Source organism: Salvelinus namaycush, chromosome 20, assembly GCF_016432855.1.
Source record: "Salvelinus namaycush isolate Seneca chromosome 20, SaNama_1.0, whole genome shotgun sequence".
NCBI classification, from domain to species: domain Eukaryota; kingdom Metazoa; phylum Chordata; class Actinopteri; order Salmoniformes; family Salmonidae; genus Salvelinus; species Salvelinus namaycush.
Genome location: NC_052326.1, coordinates 53,665,630 through 53,689,566, shown reverse-complemented (window position 1 = coordinate 53,689,566; position 23,937 = coordinate 53,665,630). Strand labels below are relative to the sequence as shown.

The following is a 23,937-nucleotide window of genomic DNA, read 5'->3' as shown; positions in this document are numbered from 1 at the left end:
TGGACTCCTCAATTAGTGTCAGCTGCTTGCTGTTGTACTGTGCTTTTTTGGTTCTGAGTGTACGTTTATAGTGTTTTAAAGTCTCACAGTAATGAAGGCGTAATTCACCATTATTTGGGTCTCTGTGCTTTTGGTTTTCTAAGTGTTTTCCTTATAATTTTACAATCTGCATCAAACCAGTTGTCATCTGTGGTTTTTTTTTGTTTTTTTTTTATCAATTTCAATTGTGCTTATTTTGCCATTTGCCTGAATATATAGTTGATGTTTTGTACTGCTAGATTGATGCCTTCTTTACTATGAATGTGAAATCCAAATCAAATCAAATGTATTTATAAAGCCCTTCTTACATCAGCTGATATCTCGAAGTGCTGTACAGAAACCCAGCCTAAAACCCCAAACAGCAAGCAATGCAGGTGTAGAAGCACGGTGGCTAGGAAAAACTCCCTAGAAGGGCCAAAACCTAGGAAGAAACCTAGAGAGGAACCAGGCTATGAGGGGTGGCCAGTCCTCTTCTGGCTGTGCCGGGTGGAGATTATAACAGAACATGGCCAAGATGTTCAAATGTTCATAAATGACCAGCATGGTCAAATAATAATAATCACAGTAGTTGTCGAGGGTGCAGCAAGTCTGCACCTCAGGAGTAAATGTCAGTTGGCTTTTCATAGCCGATCATTGAGAGTATCTCTACCGCTCCTGCTGTCTCTAGAGAGTTGAAAACAGCAGGTCTGGGACGGGTAGCACGTCTGGTGTACAGGTCAGGGTTCCATAGCCGCAGGCAGAACAGTTGAAACTGGAGCAGCAGCACGGCCAGGTGGACTGGTGACAGCAAGTAGTCATCAGGCCAGGGAGTCCTGAGGCATGGTCCTAGGGCTCTGAGAGAAAGAAAGAGAGAAAGAGAGAATTAGAGAGAGCATACTTGAATTCACACAGGACACCGGATAAGACAGGAGAAGTATTCCAGATATAACAAACTGACCCTAGTCCCCTGACACAAACTACTGCAGCATATATACTGGAGGCTGAGACAGGAGGGGTCAGGAGACACTGTGGCCCCATCCGATGATACCCCCGGACAGGGTCAAACAGGGAGGATATAACCACACCCACTTTGCCAAAGCACAGCCCCCACACCACAAGAGGGATATCTTCAACCACCAACTTACCATCCTGAGACAAGGCCGAGTATAGCCCACAAAGATCTCCGCCAAGGCACAACCCAAGGGGGGGCACCAACCCAGACAGGAAGATCACGTCAGTGACTCAACCCACTCAAGTGACGCACCCCGCCTAGGGGCGGCATGGAAGAGCACCAGTAAGCCAGTGACTCAGCCCCTGTAATAGGGTTAGAGGCAGAGAATCCCAGTGGAGAGAGGGGAACCGGCCAGGCAGAGACAGCAAGGGGGGTTCGTTGCTCCAGAGCCTTTCCGTTCACCTTCACACTCCTGGGCCAGACTACACTCAATCATTTGACCTACTGAAGAGATGAGTCTTCAGTAAAGACTTAAAGGTTGAGACCGAGTCTGTGTCTCTCACATGGGTAGGCAGACCATTCCATAAAAATGGAGCTCTATAGGAGAAAGCCCTGCCTCCAGCTGTTTGCTTAGAAATTCTAGGGACAATAAGGAGGCCTGCGTCTTGTGACCGTAGCGTACGTGTAGGTATGTACGGCAGGACCAAATCGGAAAGATAGGTAGGAGCAAGCCCATGTAATGCTTTGTAGATTAGCAGTAACACCTTGAAATCAGCCCTGGCCTTAACAGGAAGCCATTGTAGAGAGGATAGCACTGGAGTAATATGATCAAATTTTTTGGTTCTAGTCAGGATTCTAGCAGCTGTATTTAGCCCTAACTCAAGTTTATTTAGTGCTTTTTCCGGGATGCCGGAAAGTAGAGCATTGCAGTAGTCTAACCTAGAAGTAACAAAGCATGGATACATTTTTCTGCATCATTTTTGGACAGAAATTTTCAGATTTTTGCAATGTTACGTAGATGGAAAAAAGCTGTCCTTGAAACAGTCTTGATATGTTCGTCAAAAGAGAGATCACGGTCCAGAGTAACGCCGAGGTCCTTCACAGTTTTATTTGAGACGACTGTACAACCATCAAGATTAATTGTCAGATTCAACAGAAGATCTCTTTGTTTCTTGGAACCTAGAACAAGAATCTCTGTTTTGTTCGAGTTTAAAAGTAGAAAGTTTGCAGCCGTCCACTTCCTTATGTCTGAAACACAGGCTTCTAGCGAGGGCAATTTTGGGGCTTCACCATGTTTCATTGAAATATAAAGCTGTGTGTGAAAACAATAGTGGTCCTAAAACGGAACCTTGAGGAACACTGAAATTTACAGTTGATTTGTCAGAGGACGAACCATTCACAGAGACAAACTGATATCTTTCCAACAGATAAGATCTAAACCAGGCCAGAACTTGTCCGTGTAGACCAATTTGGATTTCCAATCTCTCCAATAGAATGTGGTGATCGATGGTATCAAAAGCAGCACTAAGGTCTAGGAGCACGAGTTCAGATGCAGAGCCTCGGTCTGACGCCATTAAAAGGTGATTTACCACCTTCACAAGAGCAGTCTCAGTGCTATGAAGGGGTCTAAAACCAGACTGAGGCATTTCGTATATATTGTTTGTCTTCAGGAAGGCAGTGAGTTGCTGAGCAACAGCTTTTTCTAAATTTGTTGAGAGGAATGGAAGATTCAATATAGGCCGATAGTTTTTTATATTTTCTGGGTCAAGGTTTGGCTTTTTCAAGAGGCTTTATTACTGCCACTTTTAGTGAGTTTGGTACACATCCGGTCAATAGAGAGCGTTTTATTATGTTCAACATAGGAGGGCCAAGCACAGGAAGCAGCACTTTCAGTAGTTTAGTTGGAATAGGGTCCAGTATGCAGCTTGAAGGTTTAGAGGCCATGATTATTTTCATCATTGTGTCAAGATATATAGTACTAAAACACTTGAGTGTCTCTCTTGATCCTAGGTTCTGGCAGAGTTGTGCAGACTCAGGACAACTGAGCTTTGGAGGAATACGCAGATTTAAAGAGGAGTGCGTAATTTGCTTTCTAATGATCATGATCTTTTCCTCAAAGAAGTTCATGAATGTATTGCTGCTGAAGTGAAAGCCATCCTCTCTTGGGGAATGCTGCTTTTTAGTTAGCTTTGCGACAGTATCAAAAATAAATTTCGCATTGTTCTTATTTTCCTCAATTAACCTCTAATTCCTCCCAAACCCGGATCCGGGAGCACCCCCATCAGTAAAAAAGCTGACTAGCATAGCCTAGCATAGCGTCACAAGTAAATACTAGCATCTAAATATCATTAAATCACAAGTCCAAGACACCAGATGAAAGATACACATCTTGTGAATCCAGCCATCATTTCTGATTTTTAAAATGTTTTACAGGGAAGACACAATATGTAAATCTATTAGCTAACCACGTTAGCAAAAGACACCACTTTTTTTACTCCACCATTTTTTTACTCCATCAGTAGCTATCACAAATTCGACCAAATAAAGATATAAATAGCCACTAACCAAGAAACAACTTCATCAGATGACAGTCTGATAACATATTTATTGTATAGCATATGTTTTGTTAGAAAAATGTGCATATTTCAGGTATAAATCATAGTTTACCATTGCAGCCACCATCACAACTCTCACCAAAGTGACTAGAATAACTACAGAGAGCAACGTGAATTACCTAAATACTCATCATAAAACATTTCTGAAAAATACACAGCGTACAGCAAATGAAAGACACACATCTTGTGAATCCAGCCAATATGTTTTACAGCAAAAACACAATATAGCATTATATTAGCTTACCACAATAGCAAACCACACAACAGCATTGATTCAAGCCAAAAATAGCGATAACGTATAACCCAGCAAAAGATATTAATTTTTTCACTGACCTGCTCAGAATTCTTCAGATGACAGTCCTATAACATCATATTACACAATACATATAGAGTTTGTTCGAAAATGTGCATATTTAGCGGCACAAATCGTGGTTATACAATGAGAAAAGTAGCCAAGCTGCAAAGAAAATGTCAGGAGAAATCTTGGGAAAGGCACCTATTCTAATCGATAACTAATCATAAACTTGACTAAAAAATACAGGTTGGACAGCAAATGAAAGATAAATTAGTTCTTAATGCAATCGCTGTGTTCGATTTTTAAAATTAACGTTACTGCGCATACAGCGTGCGCTAAAGCAAGACCGCACCGAAATTCATGGCGGAATTATTGTTTAACATTTGTCAACATAAATACGAATTAACAGCATAAAGACTTCTTACTATTTGACGAGCTTCCATCAGAATCTTGGGCAAGGTGTCCTTTCTCCAGAACAATCGTCTTTTGGTTGAAAGATGTCCTCTTCTCCTGTAGAAATAGCAGCTAACGCTAGCTATGTGCCGGAAAGGTGTCCAACTCCTGATAGCGCGTCACAAAGAAATTCCAGAAAATCGCAATAAACTGATATAAACTGCTATAAGTCGGTTTAAATTAACTACCTTATGAAGTTTTTAAGACAAAAATCAAATTAAATCAGAGCCGGAGATATAGAACTGCTAAAACGAAAGCTTTCCAGGACGCCATTGTGATGTCCCTCCTGCGCCAGGCGCCCCGTTGAAAAGGTCGGACCTTCCGTTCCACGGGCTTATATAGTGCCCCAGATGGTGCAATCCACTCCATTCAAATTCTCACCGCTTACTGACATCTAGAGGAAGGCGTATGCAGTGCATGTAGCCCCATAGCTTACATGGGAATTTATAAACTGACCCTAAAACAGAGACCTCGATTTCAGAAATCTCACTCCTTGACAGGAAGTGTGCTGCAGAATGAGTTCTGTTTCACTCAGAGAAATAATTCAAACGGTTTTAGAAACTAGAGAGTGTTTTCTATCCAATAGTAATAATAATATGTATATTGTACGAGCAAGAATTGAGTACGAGGCAGTTTAATTTGGGAACGAATTTTTACAAAGTCGAAATGCCGCCCCCCTATTGACAAGAAGTTTTAAGTTGGAAAAATAGGATGATCGAGCAGCAGTGAGGGCTCTTCGATACTGCACGGTACTGTCTTTCCAAGCTAGTCGGAAGACTTCCAGTTTGGTGTGGCGCCATTTCCGTTCCAATTTTCTGGAAGCTTGCTTCAGAGCTCAGGTATTTTCTGTATACCAGGGAGCTAGTTTCTTATGACAAATGTTTTTAGTTTTTAGGGGTGCAACTGCATCTAGGGTATTGCGCAAGGTTAAATTGAGTTCCTCAGTTAGGTGGTTAACCTTTCTCGCCCCGGGGTTCCGCTAGCGGAACACCCACAACATTCCGCTGCCTTCGCAGAGCGCGAAATTCAAAAAATATTTTTTAGAAATATTTAACTTCCACACATTAACAAGTCAAATACAGCAAATGAAAGATAAACATCTTGTGAATCCAGCCAACATGTCCGATTTTTAAAATGTTTTACAGCGAAAACACAATATATATTTATGTTAGCTCACCACAATAGCCAAACACACAACGCTATTTATCCACCGCATAGGTAGCTTCCAAAAAACCGACAAAATATAGATATAATTAGTCACTAACCAAGAAAGAACTTCATCAGATGACAGTCTTATAACACGTTACACAATACATTTATGTTTTGTTCGAAAAACTGTGCATATTTGAGGTATAAATCATAGATTTACATTGCAGCTACAATCACAAATAGCACCGAAGCAGCCAGAATAATTACAGAGAGCAACGTGAAATACATAAATACTCATCATAAAACATTTATGAAAAATACATGGTGTACAGCAAATGAAAGATAAACATCTTGTGAATCCAGCCAATATTTCCGATTTTTTAAGTGTTTTACAGCGAAAACACAATATAGAAATATATTAGCTTACCACAATAACCAAACACACAACCGCATTTATTCACCGCAAAGATAGCTTTAGCAAAAACCAGCAATAAATATAAAATAAATCACTAACCTTTGGACAACTTCATCAGATGACAGTCTCGCAACATCATGTTACACAAAACATTGATGTTTTGTTCGAAAATGTGCATATTTAGAGCTGAAAACCGTGGTTATACATTGTGAAAATGTAGCAACTTTTTCCCAGAATGTCCGGATATATTTCTGACACTCACCTAATCTGACCAAATAACTCATCATAAACTTTACATAAAAATACTTGTTGTATGGCAAATGAAAGATAAACTGGTTCTTAATGCAACCGCTGTGTTAGATTTAAAAAAATAACTTTAGTACGACATACAGCTTGCGTTATTGCGAGACAGCGCCCGCTAAAAGGGCGGAGAATAGGACTAAACATTTCACACAAAAATACGAAATAACATCATAAATTGTTCTTACTTTTGCTGAGCTTCCATCAGAATCTTGTACAAGGAGTCCTTGGTCTAGAATAAATCGTTGTTTGGTTTTAAAATGTCCTCTTCTCCTGTCGAATTAGCAACCTTAGCTAGCCAAGTGGCGCGAACATGTCCATCTTCTCTCGACGCAAACAACGGAAAACTCCAAAAATCCCGATAAACGTTGAATAATCTGATAAAACTCGGTTGAAAAAACGTAAACGTAAATACTTTACGATGATATTATCACATGTATCAAATAAAATCAGAGCCGGAGATATTAGCCGTGTATACCGAACGCTTTTCAGAAGGCGATCTGGGGTTCCTTCTCGCGCCTTCGAAGTCAATGAAATTTCCAGACCTGTCACTCCAAAAGCTCTTGTTCGACCTCAGATCAAGCTGGACACCCCATTTCACCTCCCACTGCCTGCTGACATCTAGTGGAAGGCGTATGAAGTGCATGTATATCGATAGATATAAGCCAGTTGAATAGGCAGGCCCTGGAACAGAGCCTCGATTTCAGATTTTTCACTTCCTGTCTGGAAGTTTGCTGCAAAATGAGTTCTGTTTTACTCACAGATATAATTCAAACAGTTTTAGAAACTTGAGAGTGTTTTCTATCCAATAGTAATAATAATATGCATATTGTACGATCTAGAACAGAGTACAAGGCCGTTTCATTTGAGCACGATTTTTTCCCAAAGTGAAAATAGCGCCCCCTACACACTAACAGGTTAACTGATTTTTGTCCTCTGACGTCCTTGGGTAGGCAGAGGAGGTCTGGAAGGGCATCAAGGAATCTTTGGGTTTTCTGAGAATTTATTGCACGACTTTTGATGCTCCTTGGTTGGGGTCTGAGCAGATTATTTGTTGCGATTGCAAACGTAATACAAAGGTGGTCCGGATAGTCCAGGATTATGAGGAAAAACATTAAGATCCACAACATTTATTCCATGGGACAAAACTAGGTCCAGAGTATGACTGTGACAGTGAGTAGGTCCAGAGACATGTTGGACAAAACCCACTGAGTCGATGATGGCTCCGAAAGCCTTTTGGAGTGGGTCTGTGGACTTTTCTATGTGAATATTAAAATCACCAAAAATTTTAATATTATCTGCTATGGTCCGATAGGAATTCAGGTCCGATAGGAATTCAGGGAACTCAGTGAGGAACGCTGTATATGGCCCAGGAGGCCTGTAAATAGTAGCTATAAAAAGTGATTGAGTAGGCTGCATAGATTTCATGACTAGAAGCTCAAAAGACGAAAACGTCGGAGGGGGTTTTGTAAAAAAAAAATTGCTATTGTAAATGTTAGCAACACCTCCGCCTTTGCAGGATGCACGGGGGATATGGTCACTAGTGTAACCAGGAGGTGAGGCCTCATTTAACACGTTTCAGTCAGGCCAATCACATCAAGATTATGATCAGTGATTAGTTAATTGACTATAACTGCCTTTGAAGTGAGGCATCTAACATTAAGTAGCCCTATTTTGAGATGTAAGGTATCACGATCTCTTTCAGTAATGGCAGGAATGGAGAAGGTCTTTATTCTAGTGAGATTGCTAAGGCGAACACCGCCATGTTTAGTTTTGCCCAACCTAGATCGAGGCACAGACACGGTCTCAATGGGGATAGCTGAGCTGACTACACTGACTGTGCTAGTGGCAGACTCCACTAAGCTGGCAGGCTGGCTAACAGCCTGCTGCCTGGCCTGCACCCTATTTCATTATGGTGCTAGAGGAGTTAGAGCCCTGTCTATGTTGGTAGATAAGATGAGAGCACCCCTCCAGCTAGGATGGAGTCCGTCACTCCTCAACAGGCCAGGCTTGGTCCTGTTTGTGGGTAAGTCCCAGAAAGAGGGCCAATTATCTACAAATTCTATCTTTTGGGAGGGTCAGAAAACTGTTTTCAACCAGCGATTGAGTTGTGAGACTCTGCTGTAGAGCTCATCACTCCCCCTAACTGGGAGGGGGCCAGAGACAATTACTCGATCCCGACACATCTTTCTAGCTGATTTACACGCTGAAGCTATGTTGCGCTTGGTGACCTCTGACTGTTTCATCCTAACATCGTTGGTGTCGACGTGGATAACAATCCAGAAAGTTATCTAAGAGTGTTTGGATATTTTGGTTACTGGTTGCTTTCTGGTATCCTTCTATGCTGATTTGGGCCCAGCTGTATGAATATCTGATGTTGTACAGCTCACTGGGCTGTGAATGTGTGGTTGTTTCCATGTCTGTTCTTTTGAGGAACAACGTAATTTGGCTGTGATCAGACAGAGGTGTTAGTGGCTTGACAGTGAATGAGCTGAGAGAGAAAGGGTCAATGTCTGTAATCATATAGTTTACTGTACTGTGGCCAAGAGGTAAGCAGTAGGTGAATCTCCCCAAAGAGTCCCCCCGTAACCTACCATTGACAAAGTACAGACCCAGGCTTCTACAGAGCTGCAAAATATCCCTTCCGTTTTTGTTGACGGTGCTGTCACTGTTGTTTCTATGGGGGAGAATAAGACAGTTAGAAACAGTATGGCCTGTAATAAAGCTGTCCCCTCGTGTGCTCGTTATATCAGGTAGTGTTCCTGTACGCGCATTTGTGTCCCCACAGATGAGCACATTTCCCTGGGCCTGGAAATGGCACGTCTCTTCCTCAAGGGTGGGGAAGATCTCCTCTGAGTAATATGGGGATTCTCTCTCTCTGTTTCTCTCTCTCTCTCTGTTTCTCTCTGTTTCTCTATCTCTCTGTTTCTCTCTCTCTCTATCTTTCTCTCTCTCTCTCTCGCTATCTCTCGCTCTCTCTCTCTCTTTTTCTCTCTCCCTCTCTCTTTCTCTCATTCTCCAGCTGTACATCCAGACCACCACCCTCTGTATCTCTATGAATCTCAGTGCCTTTGGTAACACAACTGTCTCTCTCTCTCTCTCTCTCTCTCTCACTCTCTCTCTCTCTCTCTCTTTCTCTGTTTCTCTCGTTCTCCAGCTGTACATCCAGACCACCACCCTCTGTATCTCTATGAATCTCAGTGCCTCGGTGGCCTTAGGGATGCTCTACATTCCTAAAGTCTATGTCATCATCTTCCACCCGGAGCTTAATGTCCAGAAGAGGAAGAGGAGCTTCAAGGCGGTGGTGACAGCTGCGTCCCTGACCACACGCCTCTCACACAAGACCAGTGACAGGCCCAATGGAGAGGCTAAGACGGAACTTTGTGAAAACGTCGATCCAAACAGTAAGTTTCACCACATCAGGGCCTATGTTCACAAACTGTCTTGGAATTATAGTACAGGGCTGGTATTAAAAAACTGTCTATGAGTTGGAGTTGTAATCTAGGATCAGTTTTGCCATTTTTAGATCATAACGAATTCAATTCAATCAATCAAATTGATTTATAAAGCCCTTTTTACATCAGAAGATGTCACAAAAGTGATTTCATCAGGATCCCAATTAGCTGTTGCTTATGCAGCAGCTACTCTTCCTCATAATAAGATTACATGAACACAAGGGCCCTGATCCTAGATCAGCACCCTTTACTATGAGAAGCTTTGTGAATAATGTCCCAGAATGTAGTTTTTAGTTCAACCGTTGCTATCTGAATGAATATACTCTGTTGTTGCTGCTGAGAGAGTTTAGACTGGATGACCCTTATCTGCTCTTGGAGAATCTGCAGTCGACCATCTTTGCTTCACGAGTTCAACAGAGAAAGCAAGTATGAGGAGGTACAAATGAACTCCTCACAAGTGCTACTTGTAGTATTGTTCACTGGGACTCCTCGAACAGATCGGGTGGTCTCTGTCACAAATGGCAAACTATTCCATACATAGTGTTCTACATTTGACTGGGATCCCGGTGAAAAGTAGTGCACTAACTAGGGAATAGGGTGCCATTTGAGGGTCATTGTTTGTCATGTTGTTTGTATACTTATCTATATTTCGAAGCGCATTTTTCTCATTCAAATGGAACACAGGGTACAGGGTGACACTTATAAACACACTATTCGTTTATCTGTGTTATCTCCATCTGTTTATTTTACATTTTTACATTTTTTATGGATTTCACAGTGTTACGATCACTCTCCAGTTATCACTAACAAGCATTATATATGTATTATGTTTCATAAGTAATATAAACAACCTGATGATGTATAGGATAGTTGGATATCAATTACACGGATGTGTTTCCTTGTATTTGTGTTAGTATCTAGGGAAATGATGGATTTTCCAGTTCGGTGGAAGTAGGATTACGCCCACAGGTAGAATGTATTATTGTGTTGTGTTTGTCAAAAACATGAAGACATGTAGTTGGTATCAAGCACTCATATGTTTTCCTTTTCTTCAAGGATTCATCCAAAGGTTCACTCAATTGAATCACTCAAAATAATGTTTGACTTTTCCACCCTGCAGCATAGGGGACATACAGTATACCCACAATGGTTGAATGTCACTATTTTGACATCATTTGAATGAGACCATGTTGTAAAAGAGCATGTGAAGGAAGACCTTGGAGTAGTCACGTACGACACCCACAAGGAATGCTGCTGGTCATACAGAACGTGTATGAGTTCATCCCAACTGGCACCCTATTCCAAATGTAGTGCACTACTTTAAACTAGAGTCCTGGTCAAAAGTAGTGCACTACAGTATTATAGGGAATAGGATGCTATGCATTTGAGACACGTCCTATATGAATGGATGTGTTCTCCCACAAGCTTGACCCTGTTTTTCAAATGCTGTCTGTCTTACCACTGCACATGCTATCTGTCTTAACACTGTAAATGCTATCTGTCTTACCACTGCAAATGCTATCTCTTTTAACACTGCAAATGCTATCTGTCTTAACACTGTAAATGCTATCTGTCTTACCACTGTAAATGCTATCTGTCTTACCACTGCAAATGCTATCTCTTTTAACACTGCACATGCTATCTGTCTTACCACTGCAAATGCTATCTGTCTTACCACTGCAAATGCTATATATTTTAACACTGCACATGCTATCTGTCTTAACACTGCAAATGCTATCTGTTCTACCACTGCACATGCTATCTGTCTTACCGCTGCAAATGCTATCTGTCGTACCACTGCAAATGCTATCTGTCTTAACACTGTAAATGCTATCTGTCTTACCACTGCAAATGCTATCTGTCTTAACACTGCACATGCTATCTGTCTTACCACTGCAAATGATATCTGTCTTACCACTGTAAATGCTATCTGTCTTACCACTGCAAATGCTATCTATCTTACCACTGCACATGCTATCTATCTTACCACTGCACATGCTATCTGTCTCACCACTGCAAATGCTATCTGTCTCACCACTGCAAATGCTATCTGTCTTACCGCTGCAAATGTTATCTGTCTTACCACTGCAAATGCTATCTGTCTTACCACTGCAAATGCTGTCTGTCTTACCACTGCAAATTATATCTGGCCTACCACTGCAAATGCTGTCTGTCTTACCACTGCAAATGATATATGTCTTACCACTGCAAATGCTGTCTGTCTTACCACTGCAAATGTTATCTGTCTTAACACTGCAAATGATGGCTGTCTTACCACTGCAGATGCTATCTGTCTTACCACTGCAAATGGTATCTGTCTTACCACTGTGCATGGCTACTAGCAAGACAATCTCTGGAAAAACATCCAACTCAACAATCTAATGAAAAGTCTTGATTATCAAGAGTATTGATTATCTACAGTATGGATTATCTAGAGTATTGATTATCTACCGTATGGATTATCTAGAGTATTGATTATCTACAGTATGGATTATCTAGAGTATTGATTATCTACAGTATGGATTATCTAGAGTATTGATTATCTACAGTATGGATTATCTAGAGTATTGATTATCTACAGTATGGATTATCCAGAGTATTGATTATCTACAGTATGGATTATCTAGAGTATTGATTATCTACAGTATGGATTATCTAGAGTATTGATTATCTACAGTATGGATTATCTAGAGTATTGATTATCTACAGTATGGATTATCTAGAGTATTGATTATCTACAGTATGGATTATCTAGAGTGTTGATTATCTACAGTATGGATTATCTAGAGTATTGATTATCTACAGTATGGATTGTCTAGAGTATTAATTATCTGCAGTATGGATTATCTAGAGTATTGATTATCTACCGTATGGATTATCTAGAGTATTGATTATCTACAGTATGGATTATCTAGAGTATTGATTATCTACAGTATGGATTATCTAGAGTGTTGATTATCTACAGTATGGATTATCTAGAGTATTGATTATCTACAGTATGGATTGTCTAGAGTATTAATTATCTACAGTATGGATTATCTAGAGTATTGATTATCTACAGTTTTGAATATCAACAGTATTTTTTATCAAAGCCTCTACAGTAGTCTTATTTCAGCACAACACATGTAGAGGAATGACTGGGAAGAATAACCCACATGTTCAATTATAACTTGGATAACCTCAGGCTGTTTCAATGTGTTCTGAGTACAGAGTAATGTTGTGATGTTGTAAACACACGCACACACACACACACACACACACACACACACACACACACACACACACACACACACACACACACACACACACACACACACACACACACACACACACACACACACACACACACACACACACACACACACACACACCACCAGAGCTGAGCTATGTTCTTGTCATTGATTTCCACTCTTACTGTTGCCTTGGTCTTGTGATCCTTGTTTCAGCGTGAATATCATAACACTGGTAATATGAGAATGCAGTCACCTACTGGGATCGCACAATCACGACGACATTATGGGCTGTATCTTAGTACCATTACAGGAAAACATCAATGTTTTGTTTTAGAAGATACAACCCATTGTTTACCCTTCGTACATTTTGGAGTAACAAGGAAGCACTAGGAATTGCAGTATTCTTCAGGCTAACATTGGAATGCCACCGGCCACATATTAACTGTGCTTTTCTTAATCAGAAAAGGTCTCCGTGCAAAAATAAATTCCTCCAGAAATGAATGTGTAAATTCTAATTTCATGGGGAATATGTGGTCTAATTACAAGGCTCTATACCTCAACCCCTTTGAGGTACACTGGGACAGACATACTCACCAAATAATGTTCTCTCTCCAACAGGCTAAGTCTCATAATTTATCAGAGGTAAGACCAAATTAATCTTCTACTACTTTTTGCTATGACCTTGTTCCCATTTCTTGAAGGCTCAAGGAGAAGAGAAACAAGGAAAAACAGGAGAGGAGAGGAGAGGAGGGGAGAGGGGAGGGGAGGAGAACAGATAGATGACAGAGGAGAGGAGAGGAGAGGAGAGGAGAGGAGAGGAGAGGAGAGGAGAGGAGAGGAGAGGAGAGGAGAGGAGAGGAGAGGAGAGGAGAGGAGAGGAGAGGAGAGGAGAGGAGAGGAGAGGAGAGGAGAGGAGAGGAGAGGAGAGGAGAGGACAGATAGATGAGAGAGGAGAGGCGAAGAGAGGGGAGGGAGGGGAGAACAGATAGATGAGAGAGGAGAGGAGAAGCGAAGAGAGGGGAGGAGGATGTGAGGGAAAAGCTGATGAGATTCTTCCAGCTAGATATTTATCAGAACTTTTAGAAATTCACTCCCAACTTTCACATGGGAGAGACAAGGGGAGCAGAATATGACAGTGTAATTGAGTGGCAGGAATATAGTCTCTTTGAGGTGACTCCTGAACCTGCATTACTATGGATCAGGGTCAAGAGATCAATATAAATTGAAGGCAGTCAATTTGGGAACTATACTGAAACAATAATAATTGAAAAAAATTGCATTTATTTTCAATGACTTCTCAATAAACTGAAATGAAGAAGCTATTGTTTAATTCACATCACTTCCTGAATTGACTGAGATAATTGACTGGCCAACCCTGCTATGGCGCATGCTTCCTGATCACCCTACCCATTGTATTTGGAACGTGCTAGCAAGAGATATGTGTACCTTTTAAAATGGACCGTACAATGTACACATCAAATACGTCTAGAATGTGTCACGTTTAACTTGTAAAAGGTTTCTTATGTGTAATATGTGGTGTGATTACACATTACACAGGCTCAGTGATTAGAGTGTTGATGACAACGACAGAGAAGGTAATGTGTGGTTATACCTGTAGAGAGAGTGTAAGGTAATATATGCATCCAAGCATATTAGACACGTAGCTTTAGGTCCTAATCCAACACCCTGGCAACCATGTTTTCGGCGGTTGTTTAAGACAATACCTCTCTTGTGCTGTGAGAAGGCATCTTTTCAATCAATATGCTGATTTTATTCCTTTTTATTTTACACAGTAAACATTGCTTTTGAAAAAGCATGTATAAAATGCAAAGTGTAAAGTTTTTCTGGTCGGTACACTCTTAGAAAATAAGTGTTTCCGAAAGTGTTCTTCACTGTCCCCATAGGAGAAGCCTTTTTGGTTCCAGGTAAAACCTTGCCTCTTCCAAAAATGGAAGGGGAAGAAGGTAAGGAATTTGTCTGCCAGTGCTGCATTAAAGATCAAAATTGGTTAAAGAAAATTGTGATAAATAAAAAAGTATACCAGTTTAATTTAAAGACCAAAAAAATGGACAGACTGCAAAATAAATTCTATGCCACATGGTTTATGAACTCATACACAAAATGACACCGGATTCAAAACTTCAAGTTTTCAATTGAAATGATCATACAAATTCTTGCAACCAATAGCATGTTATAAATATATGGGGGATACAACCTTCCCAACTCTGAAGATTTTGCTGCGAATCATTAGATCACATGTTTTGGTATTGCCCATATGTAGATTGTTTTTGGTCGCAGTTTCAGGAATGTCTGAATGATAGCAAAATGTACCTGGAGCTAACTCTGTAAATAGCATTGCTGGGTGACTTGAAAAGTCATAGTCAATCGATCAATAATGTACTACAACTTTTAGTGAAAATATTCATCTTTAATTTACAATCTGTAGAAACTATGAGAATAGAAAGATTCAGAACTTTTGTGAAACATCACAGCACTGTTGAAAAATATATGGCAAATATGAATAAAAACTTGATGGTCTTCAGAGATTGATGGGAGGGGTTGAGGGGAGCTGAAGGAGCTGAACTAATGTAAAATATACCGTGTCCCTAAAATGTATATGGGAACAAATATATACATATAAATACAACAATTGCAATGATTTTACTCAGTTACAGTTGATTTAAGGAAATTATTCATTTGAAATATATTCATTAGGCCCTAATAGTTGGATTTCACCTGACTGGGCAGGGGTGGATCCATGGGTGGGACTGTGGGGGCATACGCCCACCCACTGGGGAGCCAGGTCCAACCAATCAGAATACATTTTTCCCCAAAGACAGAGATACTCCTCAGTTTCATTAGCTGTCCGGGTGGCTGGTCACATACGATCCCGTAGGTGAAGATGCCGGATGTGGAGGTCCTGGGCTGGCGTGGTTACATGTCGTCTGCGAAATGAATATTCAATTCCCTGACAATTCTAGTGGACATTCCTGCAGTCAGCATGCCAATTGCGAGCTCCTTCAAACCTTGAGACATCTGTGGCATTGTGTTATTTGACAAAACTGCACATTTTAGAGTATCCTTTTATTGTCCCCAACACAAGGTGCACCTGTATAATGATCATGTTGTTTAATCAGCTTCTTGATATGCCACACTTGTCAAGTGGATGGATTATCTTGGCAAAGGAGAAATGCTCACTATCAGGGATGTACACAAATGACTAAACATTAGAACATTAGAAACAAATAAGCTTTTGGTACGTGTGGAATATTGCTGGGATCTTTTATTTCAGCTCATGAAACATGGGCCCAGCACTTTGTGTATTGCATTTATATATTTTTTTTCAGTATATACAGTACCAGTCAAAAGTTTGGACACACCTACTCATTCAAGGGTTTTTCTTTATTTTTACTATTTTCTACATTGTTGTCACGACCTGACCTTAGAGAGATTTTTATGTCTCTATTTTGGTTTGGTCAGGGTGTAATTTGGGTGGGCATTCTATGTTCCTTTTTCTATGTTTTGTATTTCTTTGTTTTGACCGGGTATGGTTCTCAATCAGGGACAGCTATCTATCGTTGTCTCTGATTGAGAACCATACTTAGGTAGCTTTTTCCCACCTATGCTTTGTGGGTAGTAGTTATTTTCTGTTTTGTGTTTCTGCACCTGACAGAACTGTTCTATGTCATTTTGCTCTTTGTTATTTTGTTCAAGTGTTTTTTGAGAATAAATCATGAACACTTACCACGCTGCGCTTTGGTCCACTCCTTCTTCATGCAACGATGACCGTTACAATTGTAGAAAAATGATGAAATAACACTTGGAATCATGTAGTATATTTGAGATTCTTCAAAGTAGCCACCCTTTGCCTTGATGACAGCTTTGCACACTCTTGGCATTCTCTCAACCAGCTTCACCTGGAATGCTTTTCCAACAGTCTTGAAGGAGTTCCCACATATGCTGAGCACTTGTATGCTGTTTTTCCTTTTCCACTCTGCGGTCCAACTTATCCCAAACCATCTCAATTGGGTTGAGGTCGATGATTGTGCAGGCCAGATCATCTGATGTTGCACTCCATCACTCTCCTTATTGGTCAAATAGCCTTAACACAGGCTGGAGGTGTGTTGGGTCATTGTCCTGTTCATTAACAGATGATAGTCCCACTAAGCACAAATCAGATCGGATTGCGTATCGCTGCAGAATACTGTGGTGGCCATCCTGGTTAAGTGTGCCTTGAATTCTAAATAAATCACTGACAGTGTCACGAGCAAAGCACCCCCACACATCACCCCTCCTCCTCCATGCTTGGGAACAACACAAGTGGAGATCATCTTTTCACCTACTCTGCATCTCACAAAGACACAGTGGTTGTAACCAAAAGTCTCAATTTTGACTTATCAGACCAAAGGGACATATTTCCACCGGTCTAATGTCCATTGCTCGTGTTTCTTCCTTAACCACTTGTTCCTCCATGACTAGGGTCATACAACATGCATCAACAGTCAATACTAGAGTCATCACTCTTAGCATGACTACATATGTTACTGTTAGCATAGGTTACATATGGTTACATACAGTGGCACGAAAAAGTATGTGAAACCCTTTGGAATTATTTCTGCATAAAATAGTCATACAATTTGATCTGTTCTTCATCTTAGACATAACAATAGAAAAACACAGTGTGTTTAAACTAATAACACACAAAATCTAGTTTTTTTTGTCTATATTTAATACATCATTCACAGTGTAGGTTGGAAAAAGTATGTGAACCCCTAGGCTACTGACTTTTCCAAAATATAATTGGAGTCAGGAGTCAGCTAACCTGGACTCCAAACAATGAGATGAGACTGGAGATGTTGATTAGAGCTGCCTTGCCCTATAAAAAACACTCACAAAATTTGAGTTTGCTAATCGCAAGAGGCATTGCCTGATGTGAACCATGCCTCGAACAAAAGAGATCTCAGAAGACCTAAGATTAAGAATTATTGACTTGCAAAAATATCTCTAAAAGCCTTGATGTTCATCAGTCCACGGTAAGACAAATTGTCTATAAGTGGAGAAAGTTCAGCACTGTTGCTACCCTCCCTAGGAATGGCCATCCTGCAAAGATGACTGCAAGAGCAGATTGCCAAATTAGGTTAAGAAGAATCCTAGAGTGTCAGCTGAAGACTTACAGAAATCTCTGGAACATGCTAACATCTCTGTTGACGAGTCTACGATACGTGAAAAACACTAAACAAGAATGGTGTACATGACGGAAGAAGCCACTGCTGTCCAAAAAAAACATTGCTGCACGTCTGAAGTTCGCAAAAGAGCACCTGGATGTTCCACAGCACTTCTGGCAAAATATTCTGTGGACAGATTCAACTAAAATTGAGTTGTTTGGAAGGAACACTCAACACTATGTGTGGTTAAAAATGGGCACAGCACACCAACCTCTAAACCTCTTCCCCACTGTAAACTATGGTGGAGGGAGCATCCTGGTTTGGGGATGCTTTGCTGCCTCAGGCCCTGGACAGCCTGCTATCATCGACGGAAAAATTAATTCCCTATTTTATCAAGACATTTTGCAGGGGAATGTAAGGCTTTCTGTCCGCCAATTGAAGCTCAACAGATGTTGAGTGATGCAACAAGACAACGACCCAAAACACAGAAGTAAATCAACAGCTGAATGGCTTCAACAGAAGTAAACGCGCCTTCTGGAGTGGCCCAGTCTGAATCCTGACCTCAACACGATTTAAAATGCTGTGGCATGACCTCGAGAGCGGATCACACCAGACATACTAAGAATATTGCTGAACTGAAACAGTTTTGTGAAAATGAATGGTCCAAAATTCCTCCTGACCGTTGTGCAGGTCTGATCTGCAACTACAGAAAATGTTTGGTTGAGGTTATTGCTACCAAAGGAGGGTCAACCAGTTATTAAATCCAAAGGTTCACATACTTTTTCCACCCTACACTGTGAATGTTTACACGGTGTGTTCAATAAAGACATGAAAATGTATAATTGTTTGTGTGTTATTAGTTTAAGCGGACTGTGTTTGTCTATTGTTGTGACTTAGATGAAGATCTGATAACATTTTATGACCAATTTATGCATAAATCCAGGTAATTCCAAAGGGTTCACATACTTTTTCTTGCCATTGTATGTTACTAGATTACATATCATGGCGTATGTGACTATTAGCATTGTTAGGTTCTTATTTTTCTGAGTAAATAACCCACGGACACTAGAGAAGCTTTACCTTCTCTGGGATATGTGGGACGCTAAAGTCCCACTTGGCCAAAAGCCAGAAAAAAAAATGCAGTGCGCCAAATTCAAATATATGACTATAAAAATCAATCTTTCATGAAATCACACATGAAAGACACCAAATTAAAGCTACACATGTTGTGAATCCAGCCAGCATGTCTGATTTCAAAAAGGATTTACGGCGAAAGCAAACCAAACGATTATGTTAGCTCAGTACATAGCCACAGAAAAACACAGTCATTTTCCCAGCCAAAGATAGGAGTCACAAAAAGCAGAAATATAGATAAAATGCATCACTAACCTTTGATGATCTTCATCAGATAACACTCATAGGACATCATGTTACACAATACATGTATGTTTTGTTCGATAATGTGCATATTTATATCCAAAAATCTTAGTTTACATTGGCGCCATGTTCAGAAATGCCTCCAAAATATCCAGAGAAATTGCAGAGAGCCACATCTAATAACAGAAATACTCATCATACACTTTGATGAAAGATACATGTTTTACATAGAATAAAGAAACACTTGTTCTTAATGCAACCGCTGTGTCAGATTTAAAAGAAACTTTACAGAAAAAGCACACCATGCAATAATCTGAGACGGCGCTCAGATATAACAACATTTCTCCGCCATGTTGGAGTCAACAGAAGTACAAAATTACATCATAAATATTCCCTTACCTTTGATGATCTACATCAGAATGCACTCCCAGGAATCCTAGTTCCACAATAAATTGTTGTTTTGTTCGATAATGTCCATTACTTATGTCCAAGTAGCTACTTTTGCTAGCATGTTTAGTATACATGTCTAAACGCTCGCGCAGATCCCGGCGAACGTCGGACGAAAACTTAAAAAAGTTATATTACAGGTCGAAAAAACTTCTCAAACTAAGTAGAGAATCAATCTTCAGGATGTTGTTATCATAAATATTAAATAACGTTCCAACCGGAGATTTCCTTTGTGTCTCTAGAAGTAATGGAAAGCAAGACGATGTTATTTGGAATGCGCATGACCAAGAACTGGCACTCTGCCAGACCACTGACTGAAACAGTTCCCATCCTGCCACACATCACAGTAGAGGCTTCATTCAACGTTCTACAGACTGTTGACATCTAGTGGAAGGCGTAGGAAGTGCAAACATATCCATATCCTACTGGGATTTGAATAGGCGATGAGTTGAAAATCCACCAGCCTCAGAATTCTCACTTCCTGTTTGGATTTTTTCTCAGGTTTTTGCCTGCCATATGAGTTCTGTTATACTCACAGACATCATTCAAATAGTTTTAGAAACTTCCGAGTGTTTTATATCCAATAGTAATAATAATATGCATATATTAGCATCTGGGACAGAGTAGGAGGCAGTTCACCCTGGACACGTTATTCATCCAAAAGTGAAAATGCTGCCCCCTATCACAAAGAAGTTAACCAAGTTCAATTCTTCCCAAAGGTTCTGTACAGCTGTAATTCAGACAACCCAACACTTCTCCCATCCATATATGTTTATCCCACTTAAGACACTCCTCCTTCTCTCCAATCCTTCCTATGGTTTAACAGGAAAAGAGTAACAAGATACCAAACCCTTATTACTCCCTTCAGGTGACCTGTTCTCACCTCCAGACCTCAACCCCTCCTTCACCTAATTCACAGATGTCCATCTGCCTTTCCTGTATCAACACGGTGCTCTGCTCCCGTCCCCCAACACATTCCAACACATTCCACAGCTATCTGTCTTTCTACAGAGACCCAGTCTCTTTTACTACTATGCGTCTAATCTATCATGTCTTAAATATCTCAATGTTGAAAATGTCGAATCCAACAGCATAGATTACGTATCATGGTTACATACAGTATATTACTAGTAGCATGGGTTACATATCATGTGGCCTGTCCCTGTCCCTGTCCTTTCCAGGATGGGTCGTCAATTCCAGTCACACAGCTTGTGTGCCAAATGGTACCCTGCCCCCTACATTGTGCACAACCTTTGACCCCGATCCATAAGGTAGCCACAAAGTAGTGCACTATAAAGCAAATAGGGTGCCATTTGGGACACTGACTAGAGAAAACGCAGCAGTCTGCCATCTCTCCTGCCTCGTCCTCCGTCATGTCTCCCCATAGAGCACTGAACCATCTGGTCCCAGGCATCCCTCATCCCTCTGCTCCTCTCTCTCTCTCTTTCTCTCTCTCTCTTTCTCTCTCTGTCTTTCTCTCTCTCTCTCTGTCTTTTTCTGTATCTCTCTGTTTATTCCTGTCTCTCTCCTCTCTCTCTCTCACTCTCTCTCTATCACACTCCATCTCTGTGCAGCTGTCTCTCTTTCATTGTGTCTTGGTCTTTGCTACTCTCGTTGCCCTGGAACCTGACATGAATGGCATGATACCCTATATTCCCCATCAATTCTACTGATTTGGTTAATATATAATATTGGAAAAAAAGCTATTGCCACTCAACTAGCCTTGTGGTTAAAGTGAGATTGGAAGGTTGACAGTTTGATCCACGGCCTAGTCATACCGAAAATGGGACCCAATGTGTCTCTGCTTGGCACTCACCATTGATGATATACTGAAGAATGGGGATAAGGGCCTGGGATAGACTAGTGTCCTGTCCAGGGGGTGTACTGTACATCAAGCTGCCTCACTACAGAGACAGGAGATAGACTAGTGTCCTGTCCAGGGGGTGTACTGTACATCAAGCTGCCTCACTACAGAGACAGGAGATAGACTAGTGTCCTGTCCAGGGGGTGTACTGTACATCAAGCTGCCTTACTACAGAGACAGGAGATAGACTAGTGTCCTGTCCAGGGGGTGTACTGTACATCAAGCTGCCTCACTACAGAAACAGGAGATAGACTAGTGTCTTGTCCAGGGGGTGTACTGTACATCAAGCTGCCTCACTACAGAAACAGGAGATAGACTAGTGTCTTGTCCAGGGGGTGTACTGTACATCAAGCTGCCTCACTACAGAAACAGGAGATAGACTAGTGTCCTGTCCAGGGGGTGTACTGTACATCAAGCTGCCTCATGCTACAGAAACAGGAGATAGACTAGTGTCCTGTCCACGGGGGTGTACTTGTACATCAAGCTGCCTCACTACAGAGACAGGAGATAGACTAGTGTCTTGTCCAGGGGGTGTACTGGTACATCAAGCTGCCTCACTACAGAAACAGGAGATAGACTAGTGTCCTGTCCAGGGGGTGTACTGTACATCAAGCTGCCTCACTACAGAGACAGGAGATAGACTAGTGTCCTGTCCAGGGGATGTACTGTACATCAAGCTGCCTCACTACAGTAACAGGAGATAGACTAGTGTCCTGTCCAGGGGGTGGACTGTACATCAAGCTGCCTCACTACAGAAACAGGAGATAGACTAGCGTCCTGTCCAGGGGGTGTACTGTACATCAAGCTGCCTCACTACAGAAACAGGAGATAGACTAGTGTCCTGTCCAGGGGGTGTACTGTACATCAAGCTGCCTCAATACAGAAACGAGAGATAGACTAGCGTCCTGTCCAGGGGGTGTACTGTACATCAAGCTGCCTCACTACAGAAACAGGAGATAGACTAGCGTCCTGTCCAGGGGGTGTACTGTACATCAAGCTGCCTCACTACAGAAACAGGAGATAGACTAGTGTCCTGTCCAGGGGGTGTACTGTACATCAAGCTGCCTCAATACAGAAACGAGAGATAGACTAGCGTCCTGTCCAGGGGGTGTACTGTACATCAAGCTGCCTCACTACAGAAACAGGAGATAGACTAGTGTCCTGTCCAGGGGGTGTACTGTGCATCAAGCTGCCTCACTACAGAAACAGGAGACAGACTAGTGTCCTGTCCAGGGGGTGTACTGTACATCAAGCTGCCTCACTACAGAAACAGGAGATAGACTAGTGTCCTGTCCAGGGGGTGTACTGTACATCAAGCTGCCTCACTACAGAAACAGGAGATAGACTAGTGTCCTGTCCAGGGGGTGTACTGTACATCAAGCTGCCTCACTACAGAAACAGGAGATAGACTAGTGTCCTGTCCAGGGGGTGTACTGTACATCAAGCTGCCTCATGCTACAGAAACAGGAGATAGACTAGTGTCCTGCCCAGGGGGTGTACTGTACATCAAGCTGCCTCATGCTACAGAAACAGGAGATAGACTAGTGTCCTGTTCATTGGGTGTACTTATACATCAAGCTTTTCTTATTTAAGATGACACATTTGTTTACATCTCTGTTAGTGAACATTTCTTATTTGTCAAGATAATCCATCCACCTGACAGGTGTGGCATATCAAGAAGCTGATTGAACAGAATTATCATTACACAGGAGCACCTTGTGCTAGGGACAATAAACGGCCACTCTAAAATGTGCAGTTTTTTCAAACAACACAACGCCACATATGTCGTCCATATATTTATATATTCTTGATTCCATCCCTTTACTTAGATTGGTGGGTATTGGGTATATGTTGTGAAATTGGTAGATATTACTTGTTAGATATTACTGCACTGTCAGAGTTAGAAGCACAAGCGTTTCGCTACACCTGCAATAACATCTGCTAAACACGTGTATGTGATCAATAAAATTTGATTTGATTTCACACGTTTTGAGGGAACGTGCAATTGGCATGCTGACTGCAGGAATATCCACCAGAGCTGTTGCCAGATAATGTAATGTTAATTTCTCTACCATAAGCTGCCTCCAACGTCATTTTAGAGAATTTGGCAATACGTCCAACCGGCTTCACAACCGCAAACCACGTGTAACCACACCAGCCCAGGACCTCCACATCCGTCTTCTTCACCTGCGGGATCGT

The 23,937-nt window shown here is 41.3% G+C and overlaps 1 protein-coding gene across 1 annotated transcript in view; it reads left to right on the top strand.

Moving 5' to 3' along the window:
* Nucleotides 1-20,786, top strand: part of LOC120064874 (metabotropic glutamate receptor 7) — a 410,691-nt gene extending 389,905 nt beyond the window's left edge. The window contains exons 9-10 of the mRNA XM_039015466.1: nucleotides 9,355-9,601; nucleotides 20,743-20,786. Coding sequence (XP_038871394.1) covers nucleotides 9,355-9,601; nucleotides 20,743-20,786 — 291 coding nt within the window. The remainder of the gene's footprint in view (nucleotides 1-9,354; nucleotides 9,602-20,742) is intronic.
* Nucleotides 20,787-23,937: the final 3,151 nt, after the last annotated feature.